This window comes from Bolinopsis microptera, chromosome 5, assembly GCF_026151205.1.
Source record: "Bolinopsis microptera isolate Bmic1 chromosome 5, MBARI_Bmic_1.0, whole genome shotgun sequence".
NCBI classification, from domain to species: Eukaryota; Metazoa; Ctenophora; class Tentaculata; order Lobata; family Bolinopsidae; genus Bolinopsis; species Bolinopsis microptera.
This window is the reverse complement of record NC_087076.1, coordinates 1,195,301-1,205,537: the sequence shown is the minus strand read 5'-3', so window position 1 is coordinate 1,205,537 and position 10,237 is coordinate 1,195,301. Positions and strand designations below refer to the sequence as shown.

The following is a 10,237-nucleotide window of genomic DNA, read 5'->3' as shown; positions in this document are numbered from 1 at the left end:
GGAAAGTAACCAACAATAATATAATAAATTGAGCATTACAGGTGTTCGCTTGAATGGATTTAAAAACATTCTAACAATATTACGTTTAAATTCCACAGTAATTTGGCGGATCCCGAGCAACCCATCGGAAGGCCGTTACGAGGGTTGCTTAATATTTTCTCCTCGATAGACTAAACCATAAACGTGGTTGAGGGTTAAAGATCAAAAATCTTCTTAGGGTACCACTTCATAATTTTGGTAGCATTGTGCCATTTAATTCGAATAACCAGCGTACTGTGCTTTGCCAATTGCATTACACGAATTGATTGAATGCATCACATATAATTTAATACATAATCTTATTTTTGCTTGAGTTAGTCAGTGAAGCTTAATTTCCAATTTTAAATCAACATTCACGCTGGAAAACACTGAAAATGCCCATCCCAAGATAAACGTGGGCTCGCTACAGTGGCGCCCATTCACGTTCCAGTAATTGTTTTTCAAATTTATTCGTAATGATAATTATAAAAAGCAAAAACACATTTAAACAAAATACACAAATAAATTATAAGCTATGGCATTTATTTGTAAATAATACTAACAACTAAAACCTATATAAATTAAAAATGTGTACCCTTAATTGACGATGTTCATCCTTCTATTCACATTTCATTAACGGGCAATATCCTTTAAATATTTGTTTAAACGAGTATCCAACTCAGCGCGCGTTTTGATAGGTAATAAACTTACAAATCTTCCACAGTTCCCAAGTATTAATTTAATACTGTTAATTCTTAGTGGATTATATAAATTCTTCCCGGCTCAAAGCGACCTAATTAATGTGGTGCTACGTTACTGGGCGGCGCTCACCCTGTCATTCCGCAGAATATGAATCTAGCTCTATTCGAGCTGAGTGAATTACGATTTCCATTGCACTGGAAAAAAGTGCAGAGCGGATGCTCATTGTAATTAAGTGCGCTTGACCAGCATTTACGTGATCATTTATAATCAATTCCGGCATTGAAAAATATCACGTGACCCTAATAACGTGTCATAGGTTGTATGACCCGCCGCGCACGAGCGCGCGGCTCCCCTGTATCGTGGAAACTGGCTACTATAGTAAAACGACGATGGTGGTCACGATGTGATACAACTAATAACAAATAACCACCAATTGTAACGAAAAAAATTCAATTTTTTTTAAAAGGAATATATATGCCAGGACACAGGAATAACATTTTTTAGGATTTTGTAGTCATAGCAGCAAAAACCTTTAAAAATTTTTATTTACACGCAGTGTGGTCATGTAGTGCAGAAAATACAACAACAAACAAGTCAATTATGTTTAAGCTTGTTCGGTTTACTGGGCCGCGCTTTGATTCACGATGTCAATCCTTCGCAGCTCGGTGAGGCACAGTGGTGCATCTCGCCGATCTACCGAAAATGGTTGCGAGAAGAATTATTTGATGCGCGGCGCGACCCAGTAGTGCATCGCGCTACAAGGCCGCGCTCAGCCTGTCATTCCGCCTAATCTCTATGTTTATGAACATGATAGCCTTAGGTCCCCAGGTAATGTTCGGTATGCCGTACGCTGTAGTGTGGTGCCTTGCTCTATCCAGAGCCCTTGCACTTGCAGTAGCGCGCGCCCGCATCACGGCGAAACAAGCGCGCCTGAAGTGGCGCGAAAGCACATGGTTAGGTGAATGTGGTGCCTGCTGTGCACAATGCAACTGACAACATGACATAAGTACGCGGCCATTTCGCGGCAAATGCCACTAGATCATAAATTGTTGTCATGCATGAAATGAGGATCACGATGTGAGACGAATTTATATAAATGTTAGTATGTAGTAATAATAATATAACTATAATTACTGTATTCTGTTACAGGTTAGATATTGGGTTTCAATTAAAGCGCATGTTATATCCAATATCTCCGCCAAAAGCACATCAAATTTGATACTTGAATATTGACGATGTCAACCCGTCGATATCATTGCATTGCTTTGCAAAGCAAGAATGCTAGTTTTCGCGGCGCGTCGAAGTCCTCCAAATTTGATAGGTATGAAATATGCATATAACTTTTTTGGTTGTGTATTAAGTTGGCATTCCTTAACCAAAATTTTCACATAGCCATGTGTCTACGCGTACTGCGTGACGCGCTTGTTTCACAAGTAGACCTTCGGCGGTTGCGCGCTACTGCAAGCGAGAGGGCTCTGGTTAGAGCAAACCAAAATTGAACGGGGAATCGTTTAAAATCACTTCCGAGGCACCTCGGCAAAAGCTTCTCACACTATTGTGCTCTTTATGGAGATATACGTCAGTACCGTTTTTAAGCTTGAGCTTGTCTGTTGTCATGTTATTTTCTAAATTGATGATGTCAACCCATCGAAATTATTGCTTTGCGAAGCAGAGCAACGATCGACATTTACCATTTACTAGGCCGCGCTCAGCGTGGCATTCCGCCGAATCTCTATTCTCTATTCTCTCTATTCTATGTTTATGAACATAATAGTCTGAGGTCCCCAGAGTTCAGTATTACACTAATTGCATACGTTGCTCTTTTCTTACTCTCTTATCTTAGTGATTATCCCTGTTGATTGTAACTTGCAGCTACAGTGGTTCGTGTATCACCGTGTTACACGACCATGACCATCCCGCCCAGCGAGTATGGTGAAAAGGAGATCAACATGTTAAGGGGTGACTCAGTTGAACTTCTCAGCAAGGCTATGTACGAGATGGAGATCACAGCAATGAAGCAACTATCCCCTTCGTGCGTGAAGAAGATGAACAAGAACACTGCGTGTGACTTGTTGCACGATGCATTAAGATATTTGGAGGAGTTCACTGGTGTCGTATCCACGGACTACAAGATGGCCTCAAACTCAGTTAAACATCTTACGTTCGAGACACAGGAGACTATCATTAAGCTGCAGTCAGAACTACTAGCCTGCAAAAATGAACAGTTGGAATCGTTGCAGACGTCAGTTAAATCGTCAGTCGGAGAGTCTGTCAAGGCTGAATTCCAATCCTTCAGCTCGGTATTACAGGCGAATTGTCCAGAATCTCAGAAGCCTGTCAGTTCTGAAATGATCAAGAAAGCTGTGAAAACTGTGGTACAGGAGGAAGACCGAAACAAAAATCTGATGATTTTTGGTTTATCGGAGCAGGACAATGAGGAGCTCAGCACTGTGGTCAGTGAAGTGTTCTCAGCAATCGGAGAGAAACCCAGAATCGAAGCTAGTAGAGTCGGAAAGCTCAAGCCTGGCAAGGCTGTGAGACCAGTTAAAGTGACAGCGGCAAGTGCAACAATTGTTAATCAGATTCTCGCTAAATCGAGAAACCTGCGAGCAACAGAAAAGTTTAAAACTGTTTTTATCAGCCCAGATCGATCTCCAGAACAGAGAGCCAAGCAAAGAGAACTCGTCAGGGACATGAAAAAACTGGTAACTGAGCAGCCTGATAAGCTACACTTTATCAGAAACGGTGCTATAAAGAGTACTGATAAGACTAATAAGACTGCAGAATGAGCTTGTGTGTTTTTAATAATTGATTATTATTAGTGTATTCAAGTTTTTGTTGTGTGGAGGATGTTTTAACTCACTCTTGTGTGCCCAGTCTTGCACTGTCAGTATTTCTCGACACTTTGAGCACACAAAACTGTCAGTTTTCGCGACAATTGTCAGATTTCGTTTTCAGTTCTGTCAATTTCAAGCGCTACTAGCTCTACTACTAGTAGTCTACTTCAGCTCACATTAAAGGGAGTTTTCGTCGTGCGTGTAGCGCCCTTCAAGTTTAACTTGGACGGATAGGATTTATAAAACTTCTGATTATAATATTTATACTATATTGTATTTTGTATCTATGTATTTTAGTAAATGGTCATTAGAACCACCGGCACCGTCCGGGCCCAAACAAACAGGTAACGATCGACGATGCGAAGCAAGAATTTTTGTTTGCGCGGCGTGTCGAAGCGGCGGATTCTTCCAAGTTTTTGTTTTTCAAAAGTATTCCAAGTGATTCGTAAAACTGTATATATCATATATTGACTCTGAATACCTCGATTCATGAAGTTTGAAAGAAGTTAAAGCAATGCGTGCAATTTGGTGAGTGTGCTTTTGGCGGAGATATAAACTGCGCCTTCGATTAATTGACTTTTTGAATATTTACTAACAAGCAACCATGAAATCAACTTCAAATCCAAATTTGTTAACCGTTGATACTCTGTACTCGTGAAATATTTGTTTTGAGAGCGTCTAGTCGACCCAGTGGAATAAATTTTAAATATGACTAGGAATCCAGTTTGGGAAGAAAAAAGGCTATATATTTTTCGGCCGCTTTGCGGCCGACTTGTCACTGGTCAGCTCTTCTCCCAGGTCAAGATTAGTTTGAAATGCTTAGCGTATCCATTAGAATAATTACCGGATGAATATGCAATTGCAAATTTTGAAATTAAATAAAAAATTTCTGAGAATTCTTTAATTTAATTGAAACGCAAGGAAATATTTTTTAAAAGAAGTATATAGACTAGCCCACAGACATCTCCACACTATGCTTCATAGTAGCCCGCCCTAGCCCGGTAGATTGAGTTCTAAGATTTAATTCTCATCAGCATGATGAACGATTCGCTACTCTGAAAATGGCTTCGACCTTGTGTCGATATTTTTGGCCTGACTTTGGATCTGAAGCTTGCTTCTGCCAGGTTCGATACAATATTAGACAATAAACAATGATAAACTTCGGACTTAAAGCGGGATAGGGATGTATAATGGAGGGGGTTGTCTGCACTGTACTCTAGATGATCTAGGATGTGAAGCTTGCTTAAGCCTAGAACACACGAGTTCCCCTGATATAGTAGCAATGGCTAGATTTACTTCCTTCCCACTTGCACTGTTGTTGACTTGTAGCTACAATATTAAATTGATTCGTGGAAATCGGTCTCGGATGTGAAGCTTCCTTAAGCGCCAAACCCTGAGAATACTGTATTACTCGAACTTCGAGAATTTTCTAAATGAATCTAGACTAAAGGAGCCAACTTGAATCCATAAAATTTTGAATGCTACATTTTAAAATACCGCTCTATATTTACACCGTTCACCAGTTAATATGGCTGGGAGGATTGGGAGGATTGGGAGGATTCATATTAGATTGTCGATTGTTTAAGATTAACTTGATATTTTAGCGTATCAGAGCTGAAATTTTGCATGACTATTTCAAATGACTATTTTACATGACTATTTTTTCATATTCCGGGATGTTGAGGAAGCAGGAATGGATAGCACGCGTTTTCTGCGCGTTTTTTGGTGTCTGAATGCGCAAAAAATAGTCAAGTAATCTTATAGGTAAGAAATAGTCATGGAATCTAGGAATGCGCTCGATTCGAACTTCGAGTCGATAAAATGATGTAACATCGCGTTAGCCCTGAGAGCGACCAATTTTGATTTAATTTTAAATTAATGTGAATATTTTTTCCACAAGAATCTTTTTTTACCGGTTATCAACAAATTTTGACTAGGTGTTAAATTCCTGGACGCCTGACTATTTGCCACTGGGCTAGTCGACGAGTTTAACCATGCACGCATTTTGGTAGATTATAAACCACTGTAGCCTTTACACTAAAACTTGATACTATTACATTATTTGTTTGGAATATTGACAACTAAAATTGACGCGAAGCAACTCGTCGAAACAACTTTAGATCCATTTAAAATTACACATCTTGCATCTGTTCGAGATTTGCTTGTGCTTTCAATCCCAGAGTATGAACTAAGGGATTGTATGCAATCTTCACAAACGGTTGACTCAGTCTAATGACCAGAAAACTGTGACCGAGTGTAGAGGGTTAATTAATATAGAGAAGCCCTGTCAAAATATCAAATATCTTTTTTTAGGATACCCATTCAGTATATATCTACATTGCAGTGTACTGTAAACATATTACTATCAACTATGAAACCTTTACATACCAGGCCTCTCTGGGAAACGAAAATTGCACGGTATAGAAAATACCTGTACAGATAGGTTCTCAGTTCTTCAATCCCTATACCAGTATCCATTAGCTTGAACCTCATTTTTCATCGATATCTTTAGTGGTCCAAAGTTTTCAAAATCGAATTAAAATCTTTAAAGGCCTAAGTTAAAATTCTGACTCTTCTAACTGATCCTAAGGATCAATACTTTTCCATGGGACCAAAAGCAGCTGATAGATCATTCTCCTCTCAGAAAGTTCAACTATAAAGTCAGTTAAAGAAAATTGTTGTTTTCTTGAATTGTTGTTTTCTTGAAAAAAAACTTTGTTTCCCTACTCTTGCCGAAGGCAAAAAGATCGTAGGGAATAAGTAATCGGGTTTGGATATGTGAGGTGGCCCGACGGTCCTACGTTGATGACAAAAGTCTGCTCCTTCGCAATATAGACCACTCCCCTATAATTATGTGTATAGGAAGCGTCTGTTATGCTGCGCGCGACGCTCGGCCTGTGTTAGTTAATTACAGTGAAGTTCCTCCTTCGCAAAGTTATTTTCCGCAATTTTCTGGATTAATTTATTGTTGATGCGCGGCGCTACATTGGTCAAATAAATCGTCAATTTTTACCATGCACAAATCTTACTCATTTACTAAAAAAATAGTATGTAAATATGTTGCATTTTTTTCCAGTCACACTTTTCACTCGAAAGAATTAATGATACTAGTACATCGTAGGGAAAATTGATCGTGCGTGGTTTAACTGCGGCGAACTTCTTGTTCTTTCCCAACTTTCATGAAGATCCCGCCACCCTCAACGCCTCCCACCAGCCCCCCTAAGATTTTAACAGCAAGTTTGCAAATAACCTATAGCTAGAGTTTATTCTCCTTAATTATATTGCAATTTATGACATAGTACTGGTAATTTCAGAATTGGAAACATATAAATATAAAATAAATCATCCAATTCTGACAGTTTAAACTGTTTGGAATAAGTTCAATCAGAAACTATAACCATTAGCTTACCGACCAACTGCTTCCATTTTTTGATATCGAACAGTTCAGAGTCAAATGGATGGATGCGCGCGTGTACCGTGTAGGGGCTGGAGTACGCTTGTTTATTATTTATAGATTAATGAAATGTTGCATTGTAAATATTTAGAATTGACGATATATTATGATCTTAAAGTAAATTTTATAAAGCAGGCTTTGGATTTAGGTAAGATTATAATTTATTTAAAAACCACGGATAGTTTTAAATTTACTTTGTCGTATAACTATAAACAAGTTAATCCTGTTTTCATGAATGCGTGGCTTTGACGGCCAGTTATTGACTTATACATAGAATTGAACTTTAAATAGAAATTCGGATATATTGAAATTTAAAACTTTCAAAACGGAGGCTTATAAATATTATTATATTATGATTGTAAAATAAAGGATAAAATTTTAAATTTGTTTCACTAAAATTTGTTTCACATATTAAAACAATGATTTTCTGATAAACAAAATGTTCAGCATGGCTTCAGCATCACTGCAGAAAGTTTTCAATTACATTGATGAAAACAAGAAAAGCCTAATAGATAAGTTGGCTGAATATGTCAGTGTTAAGAGTGTTTCAGCTTGGCCTGAGAACAGGCCCCAGTGCCAAGAAATGATGGATCTTGCAGCTAAGATGATTGAAGAACTTGGTGGGTCTGTTGAAAAATGTGACGTTGGAATGCAGAAGTTGGTTGATGGCACTGAAATTCCTCTCCCAAATGTCTTATTAGGTATGTAACTGTTACTCTAAAATTCGTCTTGACTTTTAAAATCCTATTTTAATGTCTAATTTTCAAAAAGATCAGGGCATGACAAGACTAAGAAGTGCTTTACAGAGCTATGTCTTAACGTTATAATTGTAGTGACATTTTTAAACCACAGGAAAACTTAGCTCTGACCCAAACAAAAAGACAGTCTGTGTTTATGGTCATTTAGATGTTCAGCCAGCAGCAATTGAGGATGGATGGGACTCTGAGCCATTTGTTTTGACCGAGAGAGACAATAAACTCTATGGTAGAGGTTCCTCTGATGATAAAGGACCTGCTATGGGATGGCTACATGTGGCTCAAGCGTACAAGAGTCTTGGACTAGAACTTCCTGTGAACCTATGGGTTTATTTCACTATTAATTTTACAACTCTTACCTTTTATTTATTCTTAGTTGTAATGTTTTTATTTTATGGACCTGGTTTTGAAAATAATTATCCTATTAAACTACCACAGATGTGCTTTGAGGGAATGGAAGAAAGTGGAAGTGAGGGACTAGACGAACTCATTGAAGCTAGGAAAGATGGCTTTTTTAGTGTGAGTATTACCAAACCATTCTGAAACTTTGAGTCATATCTTTTAAATTAAAACAATGTGATTTTCACGAACAATAGTAGGCCTTATTTAAAATATAAATTATTCGATACAGCTTTCTCTAAAAGTTGCATTGACAGTGCAACCAAACATTTTCTCTTTCCTCAATATTAGCAACGTTATTATATTGGAACTTTATCAATTTATTTCTTGAAGCAGAAATATATAGGAAAAAGAAAGAAAACTTAGGTTCTTATAAATATATCGCAACTAGAGCCTGATTTCATAGTGTTCCGATCCCACTTTTATTTCAAAAATGATGTAATAATTACTTAACTTTCATTCGCTATTTTAAGTTGTATTCGTGATCTTATCCTTGCCTAATACTGGACAGTTCTATATGATCAGTAACAACAAGAGATGTTGTGTTTTGTCCACTAATAGGAGTTATAACAATTTTTCTCTGCCGTTTCATACAATAGTTCTTTAACAGTATAACCATTTTGTCTCCATTGTAGATTATAGGATTTATAACACTGTTTATCGGGATAAGAAGGATGGAACAGAACTCGTAGTATGGAGTTGCATCAATCTGGTTACTCAAATGTAGCAGAGCGATTATTATGAATGGGATCCATGTAAGAAAGTCAGTTGTTATGATCAAGGTTACTTTTGGAGGTTAATGTTGGAGCCTTTTCATTGACTGCTTTTGTGTCTCGCTTGACCCCGACTCCACTGAACTAGATGCTGCATAAGAGAAAATGAAGAGGTAGCATATCGAGATAATACTGAAACAGATGGAACAGAGGCCTATTATCAACATAGAAAAGGCTACTTGTGGATCATCTGGTTTAACAAAATATTTGAACAAACAGACACCTTGATTTCCATAAAATCCTATTCTAGGGCGAGAACTTGCTAGACCTGTGAAGTTCTTTTTTAAATAGTACACATTTTGAAGAGCCTCCTCATAATCATTCCAAGACTGGGATTTGATAGATTCGGAGGGATTAAAGTGTTTGACAACGGCTTCAATTTGAGTTCTGTCAGTTACACCTGTGAAGAAGGGATTTCCTTCCAGGATGAGACCATTTACAAAGTACGATGACAACACATTCAAAACTGGAAGAACCGCAATCAAGAATGAAACAAGGACTATGCTGAGAGATATTACAAGAGCTTTTAGTTTTGCCCTCAGATTTGTTTCTCCTAGACTAACCATCATCTTAAGTGAGTACATTCTGAAAGCACTGAGAACAGTCATGGACAGCATGGATATCATAGTTCCTGTAGTGCTTAATACTCCCAGGCCTGAGCAATGTTTGCTAGATAACCATGTGTTACGCTGTGGGCAGTAGCTTTCACCATAATGAATGGTTGCCGCTAAAACAAGGAGCATGTAAAGACCCACCAAAAAGTCTCCCAATGCAATTAATATTATAAACATCTGGTTGATAAAACTGCTAACTGCAGTGATGTCAGGGAGTTTCTTCGAATGTACCAGTAACGAGCCACCATTTACGAGGAAAGCTGTTATTCCAATGAAGCCAGCAACCGGTCTGTATTTGGAAGTAAGGATGTTACGGTAACTGTCATCCGTACAATCTTCATGACATTCGTCTGTACTGTTTTTACAGTTGGTTTGTCCGTCACAAAACTGTGTATAAGGAATATAGTTGCCATCTCCACACTGAAAAGTTCTTGGGTTGGTGTCACTGCAATCTGCCTCATCGGAACAATCCTTACAGTCACACTCGGTGTCACACCACTCAGTGATTTCGATAGGAAGGCTAGTATCCGTACAGTTTTTGTAACCTTGGAGTTGACTGACATTCTTTAGGTGAATTGTGATTGTGTTTCCAGGTGAAAACTGATAAAGGGGAATAGTTGTTCCACTGCAGTTCAAAGTAGTTGGATTAGTTGTGTCTGAAAGATAATGGCAATCTCGATATTTA

General features: G+C 38.0%; 1 protein-coding gene across 3 annotated transcripts in view; it reads left to right on the top strand.

The window, feature by feature from the left end:
- LOC134816019 (cytosolic non-specific dipeptidase-like) overlaps positions 1-10,237 on the top strand; it is a 104,686-nt gene that overhangs the window by 81,839 nt on the left and 12,610 nt on the right. The window contains exons 2-4 of one of the 3 annotated variants that reach the window (XM_063824679.1): positions 7,459-7,712; positions 7,864-8,093; positions 8,205-8,285. In XM_063824679.1, coding sequence (XP_063680749.1) covers positions 7,460-7,712; positions 7,864-8,093; positions 8,205-8,285 — 564 coding nt within the window. In that variant the 5' untranslated portion in view covers position 7,459. Of the gene's footprint in view, positions 1-7,447; positions 7,713-7,863; positions 8,094-8,204; positions 8,286-10,237 lie in introns of those variants that run through there. The other 2 variants (XM_063824678.1, XM_063824677.1) reach the window with 2 other exon arrangements.